General features: G+C 37.9%; 1 protein-coding gene across 2 annotated transcripts in view; it reads left to right on the forward strand.

Annotated features, from left to right (window-relative positions):
* Window positions 1–1,427: 1,427 nt before the first annotated feature.
* The window catches only part of UBQLN1 (ubiquilin 1), a 49,645-nt gene continuing 24,790 nt past the window's right edge, over window positions 1,428–26,282 (forward strand). Inside the window, exon 1 of one of the 2 annotated variants that reach the window (XM_007176914.2) lies at window positions 1,428–2,089. In XM_007176914.2, the coding sequence (XP_007176976.2) occupies window positions 1,907–2,089 (183 nt within the window). In that variant the 5' untranslated portion in view covers window positions 1,428–1,906. The remainder of the gene's footprint in view (window positions 2,090–26,282) is intronic. The other variant, XM_007176913.2, reaches the window with a different exon arrangement.

Below are 26,282 nucleotides of genomic sequence, written 5' to 3' on the forward strand. Positions count from 1 at the left end.
TCCCTGATCTAGACCCACACATCCAACAGTTTCTTAAAAGGTAGGATTGTTTCTAAAAAGGGCCATAATGAATTACTATACTGTATATTCTTATAGATAAATTATATTACTTCATAAATTGTGCATAGACATCAGAATTTTGTAGAAATTAATGTAGACACAGATAATTATAGAGCAATTTCATAAGCGTAGGGTTAGATATAAATGGTTTTCCAGTGGTGGAACTTTCTACCTTGAGAAGTAATGATTACCTCACATGTAAACATAAGCAAATAGTCATCCTTTAGCAGAAAGCCTTGTGTAATTTCTTCATGTTATTGAACAATGCTGCCAGAAACACAGCTGATATGAAATGATGTCTATACTGCAATTTATACTTTAAGAACTTCTCTTAAGACCCAGATTCCAAAATGGCTCTGCTAAAAAGTGGTCTTCATGCAAGAGTACTTATAGCCAGAACACAGTTGGATGGTTTAAGAACAGAAATACACAGTGTATCTTTGCATATTTGGGTCACGGCGTGGTGTCAAGAGTTTACATTTGCAATACTGGTTAATAAAGTTCAGGTCCAGTGTTGTACATTCCTTGCAAGTCATCTTTAAAGGCAAATGACGAGGTCATTTAAAATTTAGAATTCTCTACGGGAAAATTAACTTCCTGTTTCTTATTTATACCCATACTACATCGATAATAATTTTTGAACAACTACCTTTAATGCCACCTAAAGTCTGAAATGGAGCAGTAACTTAATTTGATAGAATATAAAATGAACACCTCAGCTACATTAAACTGTCCCAGTTGGGTGGGCACTCCTTGGGTACCCTTGTTTCTGCCCCAAACATCCTGGGGGACAGTATTCACAGAGAATTCAGGGGTGGGCTAGCAGGGCTGTCAGCGCGGGAGCGGAGGCCATTGTCAACACAGGTGGCCTGATCACCTGACCAAACCGGGCTGACCCGAGGGTGGGAAGCTCTGGTCGTGGAGAAATGACTCCGCGGAATTGCGCAGGATAGCTACAGGCGCGTACACCATTTTCCCTTCGTTATGATGAGGATTTTTTTAATCCATTAACCTTTCACCTCCGGCGCACCGGACTGTAAGAGCAAGCGTTTAAAAATTTTCAAGTATGCAAAACTTAAGCACATTTAAAAATGAATCACAAAAAACCTCTCGGGCATTTGTTTCAGACCCTCCTCCCAGTGGGGTATGCGAAGCCAGCACAGGCGCGGAGTCGGCGCGCACCGTAACCGCGGCGTGTGAGATGACTGGGTGGAAGAAACTACCTAGCCCGCCAGCGCGCAGGCGCATTTCCGGCCGCAGCGCCCAGTGGTCGAGCCCCCTTTCCAGTAATTTCGCTAGCCGTGACGTCATTCCCTTGCGCCCTTACGGTGCCTCCCAGAAGCCGCAAATTCATTTATTGGTAAAGGGGTAAAAAGGAACGAATTGACCTCTTCCGCCCCACTTTGTTTTTAGTCCTTCTCTCTGAACGCGCCTACGCTTTGAGCAATGGAGCGGGAGAGGGAAAAAAAAGCGGCCAGAGCTCCAAGCGGCAGCGGCCAGGCATGACTCGGCGACGTCGCCAGCCACGTTACCCGGCGTGCCCAGCGCGGCGCCGGCGGAGGGACGTGGGGGGAGGGGCGGGGAGGAGGAAGCGGCGGCGGCTGCGGATGTCGCTGCGACCGAGTGGCGTCTGAGCACAGGGCGGCTGCTGAGCGCCCGACCCGGGCTTGCGCCGGAGCCCAGGCCAAGCTCCGCGGCCCCTCGCCCGGTAGGGCGGCCTTGCGCCCGTTGTCACTGAGGCGACGTGCCCCACATTCTCCGCTTCTCGGGCCGGCCGGCTCTGGCGTCCCCTGGCTCCCCCTCGCTCGCCCTCTCCCTCCTGCGCGCCTGAGTCACCGCCGCCGCCATGGCCGAGAATGGTGAAAGCGGCGGCCCTCCGAGCTCCCAGGACAGCGCCGCCGCTGCCGAAGGTGCCGGCGCCCCCGCCGCCGCTGCTGCTTCCACGGAACCCAAGATCATGAAAGTCACCGTGAAGACCCCGAAGGAGAAGGAGGAGTTCGCAGTGCCCGAGAATAGCTCCGTCCAGCAGGTGAGGGCCGCCCGAGGCTCGGGGCGGGGTGGGGATGGCGGCAGGACCTCCTCCCGCGGCGGGAGAAGGTTTTGCAAGGGCCTGGGAGAAGGGGATCGTCCCCGGAGGTGCCCTCGGTTTTTCTCCCGGGTCTCCTCCCAAATTAGATCACACCCAGGTTCGTGGGTTTGCACCTGGGGACACCGCAGAGGTTTGTGGCGGGGCCGCGCGGCCTGTTTGCGGGACGTGCCGACGCCGCTTCCTTCAGCGCCTTCCTCCTGCTCGGGCGTCCGCGGACCCCCAGTCGCCTCTCCCAGCTCCCCGCCCCCAGCCGCCTCCCTCCGGCTCCTCACAAAGGAAAGGGACCCGCCGCCTGGCTCCAGGCGGGGTGGAGGCTGGGCGAGGGTTTGCCTTAGCCTAGTCCGCGGTTTTGTCTCATGAAGGAAAAAAAAAGAGGGTGTGCTCATTGTTTTACCTGCCTGCGGGTTAAGGTGGATTTTGGGGGGTGAGGATCACGTGTACATTTAGTTCTGCTGAAATCTTTCCCACCTTCCAGTCTTTAAAGAAAAAATTAACTATGATACAGAAATTGCTTTCAGCCGCATCTTAATAGTACAAGGCTTAAGGAGAAAGGTGGATGACTTTCAGTGACGACTTGCTGGATTTCTTTTTAAAGTATATTTGTTATCCTTAGATGCTAATCGTTGGGGAGGATTTTGTTTCATTTTAGAGGGGTAGCTATGTTCTTCAGATACTGGCGCTTGCAATCGGATAAAAGAAAACGAAATTGGAGTTACTGGAGAAAAATAAAAAATAATTTACGGCTTGAAATCTGTTCAGGAATACAAATTTTGTAGTTAATAATCTTGAGGAATTTAACAAATCGTTTTAGTTTGTTGTTGAATATACGTCCCAGGATATTGCCCTAATTATTGAATTGATTTCAGGCAATGTGAACAGTTTATGAAGAAGCAAAAATTCCTGAAATGTACCTACAAATTTCCCTAGGAATAATAAATGATTGGGGTATTTTTTTATGTAATTCTGAAAGGTGGTGTGTAGTGAGAAACTTTGACAACCTATTGAATCACTTCTTTTGGTCTCTCAATTCTCCTATAAAAATTTTCCTTAACATTTTAATATTTTGTGGCATACAGGAAAATTGAAATAATTGTGCAGTGACCACCCATGTGTCTATCACCTACAATTAGCATTTTGCTTTATTTGCTGTATCGCACAATTAATCATTTATCAGTCAATTTTATTTTTTGGGTGCATTTCAAAGTAAGTTGCAAGTATTAGTACATGTTACCCTTAAAAAGCACTTCAGCAATGTGCATATCGTTAACCTGAGTTCAATTTTTAACTTAAAATTTTTTTTACGAAAGTTTGACTTGCAGTGAAATGCGCACGGTTGCCATTCCATGAGTTTACACAAATACATGCACCTGTTTAATCCGAAGCCTAATGGAGTTGTAGAACTTCGTAATTAACTAGAAAGTTCCCTCTTGCCCTTTTCCAGTCAGTTCAGTCACTCTTCTCTGTCAACCAGTGTTTTGATTTTTTTCCTCCCATGGACTCGTTTTGCTTATTCTAGAATTTCACATAAGTGGGATTATGTGGTATGTACTCTTGGGAAAGGCTTTTTCATTCAGCTTAGTGTTTTTAAGACTCGTGTATCCTCAGTAGTTCTTTCCTTTTCATTGCTGTGTTGTCTTCCATTGTATGAATATACCACCATAATCTATCCATTTTCCTGTTGAGGGTCACCTGGGCTCTTTCCAGTTAGTTGCTATGAGTACTCTTATACAGATCTGTATTGTTGGACAAGTGCGTTTATCTCTCCTGTTAGAAGTGCTTAGAAGTGGGATGACTGGGTCATAGCGTAGCTGTAGGTTTAGTTTCATAAGGAACTATGTTTTTTAAAAGTGCTTGTACCATTTTACAGTCACACTGACAGTGCATGGGAATTCCCGTTGCTCCACATTCCTACTAACATTTGATAGTATCAGTTTTTTTTTAGCGGGTGTGTAGCCATATTAACTCTTGAAGCCCATAGTTCTAAGATTCCTGGTTCAGGTCTTCACCATCCTGGCTGCTTTCAGCATTTTACTGTAAAAGATTAGAAATAAAGTCAATATTTTGTAAATAGAAGAATTCATTTAGTTCAGTGTATTATGCTTTTATCTGTGAGGATTTTTTAACTTTTTGTGATGGTGAAACTAGAATTTCAAATTCTGTGGAAGTTTTAGTTTTACTCCTCTGTAACCAAAGTAAAATTTTAATAGATAAAATTAAAGTCTCTCTGTAGCAACTTTTTCTCATGGCAGTTGAATTTTTGTTTTGACGAATACTTTCTGTTGAAGCAGAAAACGTGATAAAAATTGAAGCTCATCACTGCATCAAGAACCAGAAGACAAATTGAACTACCTATGGGCTCTGTTAGGGGAAGTACATACAGAAAAATGTACAAGAATAAGAAAAGTAGTTTTCACATGGGTTGTAAAATTCTACTTGAAGCACAAAAAAAGATCTGTCATTTTATAATTTTACATTTTTTCTAAGGGTTTCACAGATTTAAACTATTTGCTGCAGATTAAAATTAGTCATTAAAATAAACTTAATGACATTGAGATTTCACTAAAAATGTTTAGTAAAAAATTGGGAAGTATTTGGTCCAGAAAATTCTTATCTAATCTTAGAGGTAAAGAGGGTAAGCAAAAGACCTACAAAAGGATAATATTGAAAGCTTAGGCTTTCTATCAGGCAAATCCCATTTTCTACAATTTAAAATTTCTTTCACTGTTTCTATATAATGTAAATTTTCAATACATTATGCTGAAATAGTATTTATATGAACATGCTCTAATAATTGGATGAAATTATATTAAATCTCTTAGGTATAAAAAAAGTTATAAGGTGGTTATTAATTTTCTTATTTTTCCCTCAATTTCTGTTTGTATATAACAGGCAGAAAAAAGATACTTTAATACAGTTTGTATTTAACATTTTTAACTTGTTCGATTGATAATAAGGCTTATACTTTTCTAAAATTAAAGTGAAATTTATTTTTCATTGCGTACTCAGAATCAGTTGAGTAATGCTTAAATTTCTAACTAAAGGTGGTTAGAATATAAACTTCACTATGTACGTTCCAAGGTGGTTTCATTAATAAGGGTTTTCATAATATAAGTAGATAGATTTTTTAAAATGTGTAATGGCAAAAAGTCCCTGTGTATGAGATTATGTTTTCTATTAATTATTCATTATTTTCTGTTGGAAACAGTTTGAGGATTTCTAAGTGTCAACAAACAAGATGAAGTCCAGAGGAATGTTGTCTGTGTGTGAGTGGGTAAAATTAGTGCAGAGAATGGAAGGGCACTTCTGTATACTAGCTCCTAACTAGCTTGTTCTGGGATTTTGTGGCTCTCTAGATTATAGTGTAAGATTTTGAAATGCAGTCACCTGAAATATTCAGGCAGTGTATATTCTAGTTTTAGAAAATATCTTTGTCACTTGAATCTTATAGAAAAATATTAACATACTTAGACATAACGTAAATATTATGTATTGAATAGAAGTGAACCTTTCCTTGATAAGGGAAATTACATTGCGTCAGTGTCATCATCACAAACCTCATTTAAAATTATACTTTATAGGGTAGATCTAGAACTCTTGTCCCCAGTGGTGCCACCAGCCACATCTGACTGTTGGACACTTAAAATGTGGCTAGACTGATTTGAAATGTGCTGTAGGGGTAAAATACACACCAGATTTTGAAAACTTGTGGCTTGTTTCTTTGCATAATGTTTTCAACATTTATCCATGTTGTAGCATGTATCAGTACTTCCTTTTTATTGCTGAATAATATTCCCATGTATGGATACATATGTTACATTTTATTTTTCCATTCATCAGTTGAGGGACATTTGGGTTGTTTCTACTTCTTGACCATTATGAATAACGCCTATGTGAATACTTATACAAGTTTTTTGTGGCCATATGTTTTCATATTTCTTGAGCGTATGCCTGTGAGTTGAATTACTGGGTCATGTGATAGTTCTCTGTTTACCTTTTTGAGGGACTGCCAAACTATTTTCCAAAGTGGCTGTACCAATTTTTATTCCCACCAGCAGTGCATGAGGATTCCAATCACTTTCCATTGTGTATAACACTTGTTATTGGTCTGTCTTTGATTGTAGCCTTCCTAATTGCTGTGAAGTACCTTACTGTGATTGCTTGGCTTTCTGTTGCTCAAGCAGCAGTTCTTAATATGGTCTGGGGGGTCCCCAGGGCCCTTCTAGGAGGATCATAAGATCAAAACTAGTTTCATGATAGTTCTGAGAGATTATTTGTGTTTTTCACTCTAATTTTCTCACAAACAGGCGTATTTTTCAGAATCTGTTAGATGTGAAACGTGGAAATCCAATTGTCTTCTATTATGAGACTAAAGTGATTTGCAAAAATTTAAAACAGTGCTATTCTTCAAACTAGGAAAATAGTTATTTTTCATAAAAAAGGTATTTAATGTAATGAGTTTGTTATCTTGAATGAATTTTTCAAAGATTTCTCAGTTTTAATCTTCTAGTGTATCAATAGATATAACCTACATAAAGAAAAACTCTGGGGTTTCAAATTTGTAAGAGTTGTGTCCTGAGGCCAAAAATTGCTGCAATGGAGTATTTAAAAGATTACATAGGTACTTGTAAGATTGAGGATTGGGCTTCCCTGATGGCGCAGTGGTTGTTGGGAGTCCGCCTGCCATTGTAGGGGACGCGGGTTCGAGCCCTGGTCCAGGAAGGTCCCACATGCCACGGAGCAACTAAGCCCGTGTGCCACAACTACTGAGCCTGCGCTCTAGAGCCCGTGAGCCACAACTGCTGAGACCGGCGTGCCACAACTACTGAAGCCCGCACGCCTAGAGCTGTGCTTCACAACAAGAGGAGCCACCGCAATGAGAAGACGAGCCACCGCAATGAGAAGCCCGCGCACCGCAATGAAGAGTAGCCCCTGCTTGCTGCAACTAGAGAAAGCCCGCGTGCAGCAGTGAAGACCAAGGCAGCCAAAAATAAATACATAAATTAATTAATTTTTTTTTTTTTAAATTAATTAATTTTTTAAAAAAAGATTGAGGATTGACTTCAATAAGTTACTATTATTTCTTGCCTAGAAATTATGGTAGCCTGCTGGTCAGTTTCCCCCATTAATGCCTAGAGCAATCTCTGAAAAACATTGATCAGATCATTTTATTCTCTACATAAAACTAACAGCTCTCCATTGATCTTGGACTTATATAATGTGGCCATATATAATGTGGCCATGAGGCCCTGTGTGATAAGATTCCATCCTATGTCTTCATTCTGACGCCATCTTTCCTCCTTGGCTCTTGCTTTATTGACTTCTTAATTCCTTGATCTGTTAATCACATTTTTTTTCCTGCCTCAGGAGTTTTGTGCAGTTTGTTCTTGCTACCTGGAATGCCTCCCACTCTTTGCCCATTCTCACTCAGTGCAAAGGTCACTTTCTCAAAGAAGTATCCCTGATTTTCCAGAGTTGGTTGGGATTCCCCATTGTACTTTCTCACAGCACCCTGTTTTTGGTCATAATTTATTACAATTTAAAGTCTATATTTATGTGATTATTTGATTAATGCTTATTTTTTTGCTAGAGAGGATCTGTGATTGTTCACTATTGTGTTACCAGAGCTTAGCACATAGTATGGGTTCAGTAAATATTTGTTTACAAATGAATCTGTCATATGCATGATAATGTATAATTAATAATTACTACCAGTTGTTCAGTCTTTACTGAGTTCAGTACAGTTGTCCCTCGCTGTCTGCCGGGGATTGGTTCCAGGACCCACTGTGGATACCAAAACCCACAAATGCTCAAGTTCCACAGTCGCCCTCTGCATTTGTGGATTTGGACGGCTGAATGTGTACATAATCTCATTGGTTTCTTGCCCTCCTCTCACGGCTTCGTTTTAAACTGCTCTCCCCTTAGCTCACCACTCTTGACTGCCACAGGGTGTTCACTCTCGCTTCTGGTTACTGGAATAATTCTTCTAGAATAGCCTTTCTTAACTGAGGATCTTCATCTGAACCACAGAGCACAGCAGGGATTTGAATGACTGTCAGTTTTTCCAGCTAATATACTTTTAAATGCATAGGAGAGAAGTTAATTCTTTACGTAAAGTAGGGTGTGCTGGTAAATGTTTATCAACTAGTTCCTTGGGAAGAAACAGCACTGATTTGTAGTGTTTGCTGATTTCCATTTGTAAATACCTCTCATCATGGAAGATTTTAGGCTACTGATACTAAACTGGCTTACACAATTCCTGAAAATTCAGCAGTCTGAGCCGGTAGGAGCCATTGCTTGCAGTGGTGTCTTAAGGCAAGTGTCAGCCAACTAGAGTGGGCCAAACCCACCGTGCCCATGCATGTCTCTATTATCTATGCTTTCAGGACAGACCATGTGGCTCACAGAGCTGAAAACATTTACTGTCTGTCCCTTTACAGAAAGTTTGCTGACCCCTGCCTTTAGGGCATTAGGGCTTACTGGATCTCGATCTTGTCACACTTCCTCAAAACCCTTCTCATTGGAAAATTTTGCCATGACTTACGTTTAACAGTGTGACCAGTAGAGATAAAATGCAAGCTACATATGTAATTTAAGTTTTCTCAGCCACTTCAAAAATAAAATTAATTTTTTATTAGAATATTTAGAACATAAAATTTGCCATCTTAACCATTTTTGGGTGTATAGTTCAGTGACATTAAATACATTAATATTCTTGTGCAACCATCACCACCATCCATCTCCAGAACTCTCTTCATCTTGAAAAACTGAAACCCTGTACCTGTTAAAACAATAGTTCCCCATTATCTCCTCCTGCCAGCCTCTGGCAACAACCATTCTACTTTTGGTCTCTATGAATTTGACTACTATAGGTTTCTCATAAGAGTGGAATCATAGTATTTGTCCTTTTGTGACTGACTTATTTCACTTAGCATAGTGTCCTCAAGTTTCACCCATGTTGTAGCATGTGACAGTATCGTTCCTCTTTAAGGTTGAATGATGCTCCATTGTATGTGTATACCATTGTATGTATATACCCACTTTGTGTATCCATTCAGCTGTCAGTGTCACTGGGTTGTTTCTATCATTTGGGTATTGTAATGTTAAATATGTTTTATTTAGCCTAGTATATCTTAAGTATCATTTCAACATGTAATTGATATTTTAAAAATTGAGATATTTTACTTTTTTTTTATACTAGATGTTCAAGATCTGGTGTGTATTTTACACACACAGCACATCTCAATTTGGACTAGCCACATTTCAAGTGCTCAATAACCACATTTGGTTAGAGACTTCCGAATTAGATAGCATAGCTAATAAAGTTTTCATGCTTCGTTCCCTACTTACCTCTCCCCCTTTATTCACTGCATTTCAGCTGTTTTAAGTCTTTCCCTCCAACTATCACTAGCTCTTTCCCTTTTTGAGCTTTTGCCAATGCTGCTAATGACAGTAACATAACAGTACTTATTCCAGGCTTATCAAAGCATACTGCATTATTGTTATTTTTTTTAAGTTTCACAACTTTATGATGAAAGTACTGTTGTTACCTCTTTTTTAAAGTGAAGAAACCGAAACTCAGATTAGTAATGTGATTAAATTTATATGCCTGTTAAATAGTGGAGCCTAGATTGAAATCCAGTGACTAACTTTGGAGCCCACACCTAACCACTGCTCCAAGCTGCCTTGACTTTCCTCTGGTTGGCTTTTCAGCCTTTGGGTTTATTTAATTGTCAGTTCATTAAAGGTTGATTGGACTCACCAATCTAAATTAGATCAATGACTATAATCTCTTGATACCATTTTGTGATTATATGGACTTTTTCCTCCCCACCCCATACTGTAAGAATTTACAAAGGTAGGGGTGTTTTGCTTACCTCTTAATCTCATTGTACCTGCCTAGTATTGCACTTGGCACACATTGAGTAATGCAAATATTTATTGAGTGAATGAACAAATAGTGTTTTAAAGATTTATTTGCAGTATTTTGTACTTAGTTGGGACTGTTCTAACAATGTGATTTACTTAGAAAAATGTGACGTTTATTATTAGTTTAATCAAATGTCTAAAGGCATTATTTTAGTTGTTTTTGTATCTGAGCAGCTTAAAAAGAAAATCCCATTAAAATTAGGATTGGGAATTTTTTAAGAGACTAAAGTTGCGGTCTCCAAATCTGTTTGATGCAAATATTACTGAGTTAACATACTGAACAAATTCCATTTATTATAGGCATAAATAAAATGTATATATATGCGCCTCTATTTTGCAAATCCTTTCATTATAAGAAGATCTGAACTGTGGTTTGTTCCAGGTAAATTTATGCCATTCTGACTTAGTTTGATGTTCTGTAGATATGACAACACAGACTGCTTGGTTTATTAATTAAGCAGCTTCTATACAGATTTCTAGACTAGTAAAATGTTTTTTGATAAATTTTTTATAGCCTTTAAAGCTCTCTCCAGTTTTTATAAAGGATATGGCTTTATTCGTTTTTAAAATACAGACTGCAAAGAAAATGAAATACATTATGCATGCTGTTACTTTAGGAAATTCGAATGATGTAGAAAAGTATGAAATAAGGGGACCCGTTCAAAAAAAGTTACTCAAAGTGTTTATCTATTTATCTGATTCTGTCTGGAAAAGTGTTTCTCTATTTACCCGTATATAATTTTCTATTTATTCCTGTTAAGCAGATGGATTATTAACCACACTTTTACCTTACTCTTTTTATTTGTATCTTTGCAGTCTTTCCATATTGGCATGTGTAGAGCTAACTCATTCCACTATTTATGATTACTTGTGTTTATATATTTATTAATATTTTCAGAAATGGGGAAAGGGTGTTGTCATTATTAATATTGAAATGTGGTCTGCATTTTGGAGAGAGCATGAACCTTGGAATTTGAGAGATCTGACTTTGGGCAAGGCGCTTTACACCTCTGAGCCTCACAGGCCACATTTTTAACATGTGATATAATATCTGCTTCACTAGATTGTTTGGAGGATTTCATGAGATAATATGTAAAAGTACCTGGCTCAGAGTTTATATACTTTACTTGTATTGGTTTCTTTCCTCCTGTACTCTTTTGTTTGCCAGTGAATTGAGTCTTAATTTTTTTGTAGTAGAAGGAAGAATGCGAGCATGTGTAAGTGAAACATTTAGTTTGTGGATGTTAGTTTAGGTCATAGAAACTCCTAAAAATTACATTTTTATTGATAATGCACTATAACATTTTTGACTGAGTGTTCAGTTTTATATTTATAAGAAGGTGCCCTTTTCTCATATAGCTGCTTATGTTTCTAGTTTATTTTATTTCCCAACATCTTCGTGTAGGATTTATGCAATGGTTTTTTTTTTAATATATAATTTTAAAATTTATTTTTGGCTGCGTTGGGTCTTTGTTGCCATGTGCAGGCCTTTCTTTAGTTGTGGTGAGTGGAGGCTACTCTTCATTGTGGTGCGCGGGCTTCTCATTGCGATGGCTTCTCTTGTTGCGGAGCACGGGCTCTAGGCATATGGGCTTCAGTAGTTGTGGCTCACGGGCTGTAGAGCACAGACTGAGTAGTTGTGGCACACAGGCTTAGTTGCTCTGCGGCATGTAGGGTCTTCTCTGACCAGGGCTCGAATACGTGTCCCCTGCATTGGCAGGCGGATTCTCAACCACTGTGCCACCAGGGAAGCCCCTGTACAATGTTTTTTAATGAGGGTAGTTTAAGGTTACTCAGACTCAGGCATTTGTTGCAATAAGTTTTATGTTTCTGCAGAGGAATAGTGTTTGTGGACTGCCTCTGTCTAAAGCTGCTTTGAGAATTTTTAAGATTGCTAATTGTTTTTTTTCCTAAGTCAATACTACGTAGTTTCTGATTTTTTGTTGTAGTGTTCAGTAAAAGTGTAGTAGTTAAAACAAACAGAAGTAAAGTTCAAATGTTAGAGATCAAATTTTGGAAAATTTGAAGCCACGGTAAACTATTTCCTCTGCCTTTTTTTAGAGTGCAGAATAGAAGTTTAAGGATATATGAAGTATGTGCAGGATTTTTGGCTCTTCTACAAACACATAACATTGTTTAAATTGATCATATTTGGATTAAAATTTTATAAAATGCAGCTTATTTGGGAAAGTATAGCATATCTCTTTGATATGGTACAGTTAAAAACTGAGGTTTATTCATTTTTTTTTGAACAAACAAAACATTGTAATCAAATGTGCTGTGATAAAAAATAAAAATTAAGTTAAAAATACGAACAAGAAGTAATGAGACATAAACTTTAAATGGCTTTTTCCTAGCACATTCCATTCTTTTTTTTTTAAAATTATGAAACTTTTATTATAGTATAAAGTACATACAAAAAGGGAACACATCAAAAGTGCACAGTTCTATCAATTTTGCACAAATGAAACACACCCCTGCAACCAGCCCCTGTATCAAGGGACAAGCATTACCACCTGTCAGAAGGCCACTCCTGTTTCCTTCCAGCCACCACCTACAAAGTCAAAGTGTCATAACTTCCTTCATCCTCCTGACATCTAGCAGCCTAAATTCATTTTGTTGGTTCTGCAACTTTATATAATCACACATATACATTTTCCAGTCTGGCTTCATTTGGTGACCATTGTATTTATGAGCTTCACCAACACTGTTCCAATGTAGTTGTATTTGTAATTTGTTTTTTTTTTTTTAATCAGTCATCAGTTTTATACACATCACTGTATACACGTCAATCCCAATCGCCCAATTCAGCACACCACCATCCCCACCCCACCACAGTTTTCCCCCCTTGGTGTCCATACGTTTGTTCTCTACATCTGTGTCTCAACTTCTGCCCTGCAACCCGGTTCAACTGTATCATTTTTTTAGGTTCCACATGCATGCGTTAACATACGATATTTGTTTTTCTCTTTCTGACTTACTTCACTCTGTATGACAGTCTCTAGATCCATCCACGTCTCAACAAATGACTCAATTTCGTTCCTTTTTATGGCTGAGTAATATTCCATTGTATATATGTACCACAACTTCTTTATCCATTCGTCTGTCGATGGGCATTTAGGTTGCTTCCATGACCTGGCTATTGTAAATAGTGCTGCAATGAACATTGGGGTGCATGTGTCTTTTTGAATTGTGGTTTTCTCTGGGTATATGCCCAGTAGTGGGATTGCTGGGTCATATGGTAATTCTATTTTTAGGCTTTTAAGGAACCTCCATATTGTTCTCCATAGTGGCTGTATCAATTTACATTCCCACCAACAGTGCAAGAGGGTTCCCTTTTCTCCACACCCTCTCCAGCATTTGTTGTTTGTAGATTTTCTGATGATGCCCATTCTAACTGGTGTGAGGTGATACCTCATTGTAGTTTTGATTTGCATTTCTCTAATAATTAGGGACGTTGAGCATCTTTTCATGTGCTTCGTGGCCGCCTGTATGTCTTCTTTGGAGAAATGTCTATTTAGGTCTTCTGCCCGTTTTTGGATTGGGTTGTTTGTTTCTTTAATACTGAGCTGAATGAGCTGTTTATATATTTTGGAGATTAATCCTTTGTCCGTTGATTCATTTGCAAATATTTTCTCCCATTCTGAGGGTTGTCTTTTGGTCTTGTTTATGGTTTCCTTTGCTGTGCAAAAGCTTTGAAGTTTCATTAGGTCCCATTTGTTTACTTTCGTTTTTATTTCCATTACTCTAGGGGGTGGGTCAAAAAAGATCTTGCTGTGATTTATGTCAAAGAGTGTTCTTCCTATGTTTTCCTCCAAGAGTTTTATAGTGTCCAGTCTTACATTTAGGTCTCTAATCCATTTTGAGTTTATTTTTGGGTACGGTGTTAGGGAGTGTTCTAATTTCATTCTTTTACATGTAGCTGTCCAGTTTTCCCAGCACCATTTATTGAAGAGACTGTCTTTTCTCCATTGTATATCCTTGCCTCCTTTGTCATAGATTAGTTGACCATATGTGCGTGGGTTTATCTCTGGGCTTTCTATCTTGTTCCATTGATCTATGTTTCTGTTTTTGTGCCAGTACTATATTGTCTTGAGTACTGTAGCTTTGTAGTATAGTCTGAAGTCAGGGAGTCTGATTCCTCCAGCTCCATTTTTTTCCCTCAAGACTGCTTTGGTTATTCGGGGTCTTTTGTGTCTCCATACAAATTTTAAGATGATTTGTTCTAGTTCTGTAAAAAATGCCCTTGGTAATTTGATAGGGATTGCATTGAATCTGTAGATTGCTTTGGGTAGTATAGTCATTTTCACAATATTCATTCTTCCAATCCAAGAACATGGTATATCTCTCCATCTGTTGTTATCATCTTTAATTTCTTTCATCAGTGTCTTATAGTTTTCTGAATACAGGTCTTTTGTCTCCCTAGGTAGGTTTATTCCTAGGTATTTTATTCTTTTTGTTGCAATGGTAAATGGGAGTGTTTCCATAGTTTCTCTTTCAGATTTTCCATCATTAGTGTATAGGAATGCAAGAGATTTCTGTGCATTAGTTTTGTGTCCTGCAACTTTACCAAATTCATTAATTAGCTCTAGTAGTTTTCTGGTGGCAGTTTTAGGATTCTCTATGTATAGTATCATGTCATCTGCAAACAGTGACAGTTTTACTTCTTCTTTTCCAATTTGTATTCCTTTTATTTCTTTTTCTTCTCTGATTGCCATGGCTAGGACTTCCAAAACTATGTTAAATAATAGTGGTGAGAGTGGACATCCTTGTCTCATTCCTGATCTTAGAGGAAATGCTTTCAGTTTTTCACCATTGAGAATGATGTTTGCTGTGGGTTTGTTGTATATGGCCTTCATTATGTTGAGGTAGGTTCCCTCTATGCCCACTTTCTGGAGAGTTTTTATCATAAATGGGTGTTGAATTTTGTCAAAAGCTTTTTCTGCATCTATTGAGATGATCATATGGTTTTTATTCTTCAATTTGTTAATATGGTGTGTCACATTGATTGATTTGCTTTTATTGAAGAATCCTTGCATCCCTGGGATAAATCCCACTTGATCATGGTGTATGATTCTTTTAATGTGTTGTTGGATTCTGTTTGCTAGTATTTTGTTGAGGATTTTTGCATCTATATTCATCAGTGATATTGGTCTGTAATTTTCTTTTTTTGCAGTATCTTTGTCTGGTTTTGGTATCAGGGTGATGGTGAACTCATAGAATGAGTTAGGGAGTGTTCCTTCATCTGCAATTTTTTGGAAGAGTTTGAGAAGGATGGGTGTTAGCTCTTCTCTAAATGTTTGATAGAATTCACCTGTGAAGCCATCTGGTCCTGGACTTTTTTTTTTTTTTTTAAACATCTTTATTGAAGCATAATTGCCTTACAATGGTGTGTTAGCTTCTGCTTTATAACAAAGTGAATCAGTTATACATATACAATGGTCCTGGACTTTTGTTTGTTGGAAGATTTTTAATCACAGTTTCAATTTCATGACTTGTGATTGGTGTGTTCATATTTTCTGTTTCTTCCTGGTTCAGTCTTATACCTTTCTAAGAATTTGTATTTCTTCCAGGTTGTCCATTTTATTGGTATAGAATTGCTTGTAGTAGTCTCTTAAGATGCTTTGTATTTCTGTGGTGTCTGTTGTAACTTCTCCTTTTTCAATTCTGATTTTATTGAGTTGAGTCCTCTCCCTCTTTTTCTTGATGAGTCTGGCTAATGGCTTATCAATTTTATTTATCTTCTCAAAGAACCAGCTTTTAGTTTTATTGATCTTTGCTATTGTTTTCTTTGTTTCTATTTCATTTATTTCTGCTCTGATCTTTATGATTTCTTTCCTTCTGCTAACTTTGGGTTTTGTTTGTTCTTCTTTCTCTAGTTTCTTTAGGTGTAAGGTTAGATTGTTTACTTGAGATTTTTCTTGTTTCTTTAGGTAGGCTTGTATAGCTATAAACTTCTCTCTTAGAATTGCTTTTGCTGCATCCCATAGGTTTTGGGTCGTGGTGTTTTCATTGTCATTTGTCTCTAGGTATTTTTTGATTTCCTCTTTGATTTCTTCAGTGATCTCTTGGTTATTTAGTAACGTATTGTTTAGTCTCCATGTGTTTGTGTTTTTTACGTTTTTTTCCCTGTAATTCATTTCTAATCTCATAGTGTTGTGGTCGGAAAAGATGCTTGATATGATTTCAGTTTTCTTAAATTTACTGAGGCTTGATTTGTGACTCAAGATGTGATTTATCCTGGAGAATGTTCCATGCGCACTTGAGAAGAAAGTGTAATCTGCTGTTTTTGGATGGAATGTCCTATAAATATCAATTAAATCTATCTGGTCTATTGTGTCATTTAAAGTTTCTGTTTCCTTATTTATTTTCATTTTGGATGATCTGTCCATTGGTGTAAGTGAGGTGTTAAAGTCCCCCACTATTATTGTGTTACTGTCGATTTCCTCTTTTATAGCTGTTAGCAGTTGCCTTATGTATTGAGGTGCTCCTATGTTGGGTGCATATATATTTATAATTGTTATATCTTTTTCTTGGATTGATCCTTTGATCATTATGTAGTGTCCTTCCTTGTCTCTTGTAACATTCTTTATTTTAAAGTCTATTTTATTTGATATGAGTATAGCTACTCCAGTTTTCTTTTGATTTCCATTTGCATGGAATATCTTTTTCCATCCCCTTACTTTCAGTCTTTATGTGTCCCTAGGTCTAAAGTGGGTCTCTTGTAGACAGCATATATATGGGTCTTGTTTTTGTATCCATTCAGCAAGCCTGTGTCTTTTGGTTGGAGCATTTAATCCATTCACGTTTAAGGTAATTATCGATATGTATGTTCCTATGACCATTTTCTTAATTGTTACGGGCTTGTTTTTGTAGGTCCTTTTCTTCTCTTGTGTTTCCCAGTCAGAGAAGTTCCTTTAGCATTTGTTGTAAAGCTGGTTTTGTGGTGCTGAATTCTCTTAGCTTTTGCTTGTCTGTAAAGCTTTTGATTTCTCCATCAAATCTAAATGAGATCCTTGCCGGGTAGAGTAATCTTGGTTGTAGGTTCTTCCCTTTCATCACTTTAAGTATATCATGTCACTCCCTTCTGGCTTGTAGAGTTTCTGCTGAGAAATCAGCTGTTAACCTTATGGGAGTTCCCTTGTATGTTATTTGTCGTTTTTCCCTTGCTGCTTTCAATAATTTTTCTTTGTCTTTAATTTTTGCCAATTTGATTACTATGTGTCTTGGCATGTTTCTCCTTGGGTTTATCCTGTATGGGACTCTCTGCGCTTCATGGACTTGGGTGGCTATTTCCTTTCCCATGTTAGGGAAGTTTTAAACTATAATCTCTTCAAATATTTTCTCAGGTCCTTTCTCTCTCTCTTCTCCTTCTGGGACCCCTATAATGCGAATGTTGTTGCGTTTAATGTTGTCCCAGAGGTCTCTTAGGCTGTCTTCATTTCTTTTCATTCTTTTTTCTTTATTCTGTTCCACAGCAGTGAATTCCACCATTCTGTCTTCCAGGTCACTTATCCGTTCTTCTGCCTCAGTTATTCTGCTATTGATTCCTTCTAGTGTAGTTTTCATTTCAGTTATTGTATTGTTCATCTCTGTTTGTTTGTTCTTTAATTCTTCTAGGTCTTTGTTAATCATTTCTTGCATCTTCTCAATCTTTGCCTCCATTCTTATTCCGAGGTCCTGGATCATCTTCACTATCATTATTCTGAATTCTTTTTCTGGAAGGTTGCCTATCTCCACTTCATTTAGTTGTTTTTCTGAGGTTTTTTCTTGTTCCTTCAACTGGTATATAGCCCTCTGCCTTTTCATCTTGTCTATCTTTCTGTGAATGTGGTTTTTGTTCCACAGGCTGCAGGATTGTAGTTTTTCTTGCTTTTGCTGTCTGCCCTCTGGGGGTTGAGGCTATCTGAGAGGCTTGATGGGAGGCTCTGGTGGTGGGTAGAGCTGACTGTTGCTTTGGCAGCCAGAGCTCAGTAAAAGTTTAATCCACTTGACTGTTGATGGGTGGGGCTGGGTTCCCTCCCTGTTGGTTGTTTTGCCTGAGGCAACCCAACCCTGGAGCCTACCTGGACCCCTTTGTGGGGCTAATGACAGACTCTGGGAGGGCTCACGCCAAGGAGTACTTCCCAGAACTTCTGCTGCCAGTGTCCTTGTCCCCACGGTGAAACAGAGCCACCCCCCCGCCTCTGCAGGAGACCTTCCAACACTAGCAGGTAGGTCTGGTTCAGTCTCTCCCAGGGTCACTGCTCCTTCCCCTGGGTCCCGATGCGCACACTGTTTTGTGTGCAGCCTCCACGAGTGGGGTCTCTGCTTCCCCCAGTCCTGTCGAAGTCCTGCAGTCAATTCCCACTAGGCTTCAAAGTCTGATTCTCTATGAATTCCTCTTCCCGTTGCCGGACCCCCAGGTTGGGAAGCCTGACGTGGGGCTCAGAACCTTCACTCCAGTTGGTGGACTTCTGTGGTATAAGTGTTCGCCAGTCTGTGAGTCACCCACCCACCAGCTATGGGATTTGATTTTACTCTGATTGCGCTCCTCCTACCGTCTCATTGTGGCTTCTCCTTTGTCTTTGGATGTGGGGTATCTTTTTTGGTGAGTTCCAGTGTCTTACTGTCGATGATTGTTCAGCAGCTAGTTGTGATTCTGGTATTCTCGCAAGAGAGAGTGAGAGCACATCCTTCTACTCCGCCGTCTTGTTTCGTCTCCTCCCCAGCGGTTTATTCATTTTTGTTTCCAGTGGAGTGGCAGGCTGTTGAGCATCGTAATCCTTGGTTTTTGTAAGTATGTTCCAAGCTTTGGGTAATTTACTCAGAGTAAATGAATATTACATTAGTCTATTTGGGAGTAGGTCTAATACCTAAATTGTTTGACGTCGGTTGTTTGAAATGTAAAATTTGTTTGTATAAGAATTAGATTATAATAGGTAGTCAGTTTATACAGTTTCCCTTTGTATGGTACTAGAAGTATAGCTGTACCCTGTCTCTGTCATAATGCTTTCCAACTTTCACCATGAAGTGCTATAAACTCATACTTTTGAATTGCCTTAGGTGGCCCTCAGAACCAAGAGTTCCATGAGGCTAGAGGATCCTAGTATCAGTGATGTTAATTTTCAACAATGCTGTAATTCTGTAGGAGGAAGTTATTTCTTATGGGTCTTATTAAGGACTTTGGTTTCTTGAGATTTTGTTGTGAGGATTGAATGAGATGATGTGGGGGTGTGGTTCCAGGCACAGTGTAGCTGCTAAATTAGCAATGAATGTAAATGCTTTTTGAACTGTGTGCCGTAGGATTTTACTCTTTTGCATCTAGGATACCATAGAGAAGCCCCTAGTCTGTCCAGAAAGCCCGCCTATCCTTCCTAACACTGACAACTCATGGCTAGTAGGATTCCAGCCCTTAAATATTACTAAGGGCTCAACTAAACTGTTCACAACTGTTCTATAAGCATTTGATGCTAGATAATGATGTTCATGGATGACCATCTCTTATTCTTGGGTGATCACCCCTGCTGTGATTTACATGTCTTATAGCCACTCTGGTCTGCTACCTAAAACTAAGGTATCTTTTTTTTTCTTCCCCCAAGACAAATTTTATTTATTTATTTTAAAATTTTTATTGGAGTATAGTTGATTTCCAATGTTGTGTTTCAGGTGTACAGCAAAGTGAATCAGTTATACATATACATATATCCACTCTTTTTTTACATTCTTTTCCCATGTAGGTCATTACAGAGTATTGAGTAGAGTTACCTGTGCTATACAGTAGGTTCTTATTGGCTATCTGTTTTACGTATAGTAATGTGTATATGTCAATCCCAATGTCTCAATTTATCCCTCACCCTTTACCCCCTGGAAACCATAAGTTTGTTTTCTACATCTGTGACTCTTAAAACTAGGGTATCTTCATCCCAATTTGTTTCTGATGACCTACCCAAGACAAAGTATATGATAGCTTTCTGGCTAGGTGAGTCACTTGAAATTGGATGCTCAGGAAAGTTGGTCATTTATGTTTTGACTTCCTGCTGTTTCTTATGTGTAGGGCATTCACAATCAACTTTTAAACCTATTTTAATTTAAGTATAGTACAGAACAATGCACACATAAATGTACAGCTTCATTTATTAGCACAAAAGTTAGAAGCAGAATATTATCAGCTTCCCAGATGTCACTTGTGATCCCTTACAATCACCACCTCCTCTTAACTACAACTTTTCTCACTTTTGACACTATGGTTTTTGCCCCTTTCCTCTCTTTTAACTTATGTTAATGATAACTTATGTTAATGAAATAACGTAGTTTATTGTCATTTGTGATTGGCTGCTTTTGCTCTACATTGATCCATGGTGACATGTGGCTGTAGTTCATGTGTTGTCATCGTGTGTAACAGTCTATTGAATATATCACAATTTGTTCTACAGTTGAGGGTTTGGGTTGTTTTAAGTTTTGGGGTAATAAAGTTTGAACTTCCTTGAACGTGTCTTTTGGTGTACCTGTGTGAACACATAATTTGTTAGATAAAATCCCAGAAGTAGAATTGTTGAGTCATACAACAAGCATACATTCAGCTTCTACTGTGAAATGTTTTTCTGAAATATGTGAATTTATACTTCTGTTTGCAATATATGTGGATTCCAGTTGCTCCAAATCCTCTGCAGCAGTCTGTAACAGTCTTTTTTAATAGTACAACCACTTTATTTATTTATTTATTTATTTAGGCTGCATCGGGCCTTTATTGCAGCACATGAGATCTTTTGTTGCGGCACCCGGGCTTCTCTAGTTGTGGCCAACGGGCTCCAGAGCGTGTGGGCTTTGTAGTTGTGGCGCGCGGGCTTAGTTGCCCTGCGGCATGTGGGATCTTAGTTCCCCCACCAGGGATCGAACCCGCGTCCCCTGCATTGGAAGGTGGATTTTTAACCACTGGACCACCAGGGAAGTCCCTGTAACAATCTTTATACTGGACTGTTGGGTGGGTGTGTCACTGGTTTTAAAGTTACCTGATGTTGTTAATTAGGATGAGTCCCCTTCCTTTGTATTATTGGCCATTTAGATTTCATTTTTGTGAAGTTCCTATTTCAGTCTGTTGACTAGTTAGTTTTCAGTTGGGTTGTGTCTTGCTGATTTTCATGCTTTATGTATAAAATCTGGATTCAAGCTTTGTTGGTTTTTGGTATTGTAGATATTTTTTCTTTGTTACTTATCTTTTTACTCTATTAATGATAGTTTAATTTATTGTGCCTTTTTTATGGCTAAATCTTTTTGTGTCCTGTTCAGGAAATCTTTTCCAGTTGAACTAATATTTTATTGATTCATCTTTTTGGTATTGTTTAATTGCAAGGTACTGTTTAATTTGCATGTAGTTAGAGTACATACTCCATATGATTGAAAATTTTTGAAATATGTCGACTTGCTTTATGGCCCAGCATATAAGTTTGTAAATGTATTTTAAAAGAATACTTATTCTGTAGTTGTTGAGTACAGTGTTCTATACATGCCAGTTGGGTCATCAGTTAATTTTGTTGTTCAAAGCTTTTATATCCTTTTTTTTTTCTTTTGGTCCTATTTTATTTTATCAGTTACTGAGGTAAATATGCTAAAATATTTTACTGTACTTTTGGATTAGTCTGTTTTTCTCTGTAGTTCAATTTAATTTTTGCTTTATGTATTCTGAAGCTGTATTATGTACATATACATTTAAAGTTTTATCTTCTTGTGAGTTGAACACTTTATAATGTTGAAATGTCCTAGTTGCTTTTGTATTAAAGTTTGCTTTTTCCAGGGAACTATATTCAATATCATGTGATAAACCATAATGGAAAAGAATATGAAAAAGAATGTATATATATGTATAACTGAGTCACTTTGTTGTACAGCAGTAATTAACACAACACTGTAAATAAACTACACTTCAGTTTAAGAAAAAAGTTTGCTTTGTCAATTAGAGTAGCCTCACTAACTTTATTTGGTTAGTTTTTGCATGGACTATCTTTATTCATTCTTTTTATTTTCAATCTTTCTTTTCCTTAGTAGTTTATGTGTATATCTTTTTAAAGCAGCATGAAGTTGGGTTTCTAAATCCAGTCCGGCAATTTTATGTTTTTAACACATAGTCTGTTATGTAATCACTGATACATTTGGTTTACATTTACCATTATACTGTTTGATTTCTGTTTTTCCTGTCTCTTCTATGTTGCTTTTTTCTCTTTCTTTTGGATTGTTTTGTATTATTCCAATTGTTCCCCCCCTTTTTCCCAGTTGCCCCTTTTATTAGGTTGATAGATGCATGCTGCTTAAACTATTCTTTTAGTAGTTATCCTAGAGATTACTATATGCATCTTATAAAATGTCTAAATCAGTAAGTACTTGTACTTTCCAGTTAATTCAAGAATCTTAGAACAGTTGAACACTGTTTACCTGCCTGTGGACTACACTTGATCTTCCTTCCTTGTTTCCTCTCTTCTTTTCTTCATTCCAACACAAAACATTGTTACTAATGCTTTATAAAGTCAGTTTTTATTTCAATTTATTCTTCCCATTTTTTTATTCCTTCATCTAGGAGAGGATCATTTTCTTCTGTCTGAGGAACATTTCCTGTAGTCTGTATATGCTGGGTAACAAATTCTCTGTTTTTGTGCATCTGAAAATGTCTATTTTGATTTCATTTTGAGGGATTTTGCACTGGATATAAAATTTTAGTTTGCCAGTTACTCTTCCCCCTTTATAATTTTTTTCTTAATTTTTAAATCATGGATAATTTCAAGTATACAGAAGTAGAGATAATCGTAAGTTAGCCCCGCCATGAATCCTTCACCCAGCTTTGACAATTAATTTTGGAGCCAGTCTTGTTTCAGGTGTACTTTCCCTTAAGGCCCCTTTCCATACCCCATTATTTTGATGCATCTCTCATGCCTTATATCACTTCATCCTTTAATATTTCAGCATGTATCTCTAAAAGCTAAGGATCCCTTTAAAAAAATGCAATATATTATCCTGCTTTACCAATTAATAATGTCTTAATTTCACCAGTCCAGAATTTCCCCATTGTTTCAAAATGATTTTTTAAGTGTAATGTTAGCATGAATTTATTATTATGTAGCTTTAACTTTTAAAAAATAGACTTTAGTTTTTCGAGCAGTTTTAGATTTACAGCTAATAGAGCACAAAGTACAGAGTTCCCATACTCCCTGCTCCCCCTACTTTAACCTCCCCCACCATCGACATCCGTCGCAAGGTGGTACATTTGTTACAATTGATGGACCTCTACTGACACATCATTATCACTCAAAGTTCATAGTTTAAGATTCACTCTTGGTGTTTTGGCAAATGTATAGTGTATGTGCTCTACCTCTACCCTAACTCCTGGCAACCACTGATCCATTTACTGTCTCCATAGTTTTGTTCTTTCCAGAATGTCATCTAGTTGGAATTATACAGTACATAACCTTTTAGATTGGCTTGTTTGACTTAGTAGTATGCATTTAAGTTTCCTCTATGGTTCTTTTCATGGTTTGATAATTCATAGTTTGATAGCTCATTTCTTTTTATTGCTGAATAATATCCCATTGTCTGTCTTGGATAATGTCCAAGGTTTATTTATCCATTCACCTGTAGAAGAATTTCTTGGTTGCTTCAAAGTTTTAACATTAATGAATAAAGCTGCTGTATACATCTGTGTGCAGGTTTTGTCTGGACATAAGTTCTCATTTCCTTTGGGTAAATACCAAGGAGAGGGTGATTGCTGGATCGAATGGTAAGAGTATGTTTAGTTTTGTAAGAAATTGCTAAACTGTCTTCCAAAGTGGCTATACCATTTTGTATTCCCATCAGCAGTGAATGAGAGTTTCTGTTGTTCCATGTCGTTGCCAGAATTTGGTAGTGTTATCTGTTTTGGTTTGGCCATCCTAGTAGTTGTATAGCGCAGTCTCCTTATTTTAATTGGCAATTCCTCTAATGGCCTATGATGCAGAGCATCTTTACGGATATGCTTATTTACCATTTGTATATCTTTTTTGATGAGATGTCTGTTAAAATTTTTTGCCCATTTTTTAATTGGGTGGTTCAGTTTCTTGTTGAGTTTTAAGAGTTCTTTGTATACTTTGGGTAACAGTCCTTTATCAGATGTGTCATTTCCAAATATTTTCTCCCAGTCTGGCTTGTCTTCTCATTCTCTTGCAAAAGATATTTTTTTTCACGTGGGATCCAAATAAAGCTCATACATTGCAAGGGACCGATAAGTTTCCTATTTTTTCTTTTCTGGCAAGTATGCTTTTATTTCTTTTTCCTGCCTTGTTTCATTGGCTGACATTTTTAATATGTTGTTGAATAGAGTGAATAGAGAGCATACATCCTTGCTTTGTTATTGATCTTAGAGGGAAAGCATTCAGTTGTTCACCATTACTACACCAAATTGTAGATATTTTGTAGATGTGCTTTATCAGATCTGGGTAGTTCCGTTTTATTCCTGATTCCTTGGGACTTTAGTCATGAATGAATGCTTTCAAATGCTTTTTTACTATCGATTAATAAGACGGTGTGGATTTTCTTTTTCTTTTGTCAGTGTGGTGAATTATTGATTTTTCAAATGTTGACTTACTTAGCCTCACATTTCTAGGATAAACCTAACTTGGTAATGAAGAATTACTCTTGTTGTATATTGCTGGATTTGTTTGCTAGTATTTTACAGAGGATTTCTGCATCTGTGTTCATGAGGGATATTGGTCCCTAGTTTTCTTTTCTGGTTTTGGTATCAGGGTAATATTGGCCTCACAAAGGAAATTGAGAAGTGTTTCCTCTTCTGTTTTCAGAAGAGAGTGAATGAGTTCTGGCAGCTTGAATCTTTCAAGAAATTGGTCCATTTCATCCAAGTTGTCAAATACTTGCATGTAGTTTTCCTTATTCTATTAATAAAATCTGTGAGGTCTGTAGTCATTTCCTTCTGTTGTTACTGATATTGCTAGTCTATGTTTTCTCTGTTTCTTTCTTGGCCATTCTAGTTAGGGGTTAATCAGTTTTACTAACATTTTAAAAGATTTTTCTCTTATTTTTCTGTTTTTTATTTTGATTTCTGCTCTTATTTTTATTTTTTGTTGGGTTTCATTTGTTCTTTGTCTAGTTTCTAAAGGTTGAAACTTAGATTACTGATTTGTGATCTTTCTTAAATTTAAGCCTTTAATACTGTAAATTTTCCTAGGCATTGCTTTAGTTGCATCTCAGACATTTTGACATATTGTAACTTCATTTTTGTTCAGTTGAAAATATTTTCTAATTGCTCCTCAAGACTTTCTTTTTGACTCATGAATTCTTTAGAAGTATTTTGTTTAATTTGGGAGTTTTCCAGATATCTTTCTGTTATTGATTTCTAGTGTAATTCCATTATTGTCAAGGAATATACTTATATGGTTCAATTATTTAAAATTTCCAAGGTTTGTTTTTATGACCCAGTTTATGGTCTTACCTTGGTTGAGTGTCCCTTGTGTACTTAAAAGTATCATTTCATCTATAGGTTCTCCTCTGCTTTTTCCCCGTAGCAATTTATTTGTTAAGGACACCTTTTTTGTTGATTTTAGTAGCTGTATCCTTTTAATGTCACTTAATATATTCCTTTATTGCCTACAAATCTGGGGGAAATTTATTAGACCTAGAGCAGGCAGTGGTTCTTAGTAGTGTCCATCAGAATCACTTGGGAAGCTTGTTAAGCCATAGATTACTGGGCCCCATCCTCAGAGTTTCTGATTTGGTTGGGGCCTGAGAATTTGCATTTCTACCAAGTTAACCTGAGAATGGTGAATGTTGCTCATCTGGGGACAGCACTTTGAGAAGTACAGCAGTTTCTCAATCTTGTTATTGATTACATTTTGAGTTGGAAAATTCTTTGTCGTTGGGGTTGTTCTGTGCATTGTAGGATGTTCACCATCTTCGGTCTCTACCCACCAGTGGTACTTAAGCCCTGTTGTGACAACCAGAAATGTCCTTAGACATTGCCAAATGCTTCCCAGGGCAGATAGAGGCCTCCATTCACTTTAGGAACCGCTGCTTTAGGGTGACTAACTGGGGAAAACTCTTAGGTCTTTATCTCTAAGTTCTTTTATTTTAGCCTGGTTAGATTCTCCTTGGAGACACTATATATTATAATCTTTCTGCTTGGATGTTGAAGGTCCAGATGCCAGCATTCTGTTTGATAGGTGTGAGGTGAAGGGGGAAAGGCTCAGCATCT

The sequence above is a fragment of the Balaenoptera acutorostrata genome, chromosome 6, assembly GCF_949987535.1.
Source record: "Balaenoptera acutorostrata chromosome 6, mBalAcu1.1, whole genome shotgun sequence".
In the NCBI taxonomy this organism is placed as follows: domain Eukaryota; kingdom Metazoa; phylum Chordata; class Mammalia; order Artiodactyla; family Balaenopteridae; genus Balaenoptera; species Balaenoptera acutorostrata.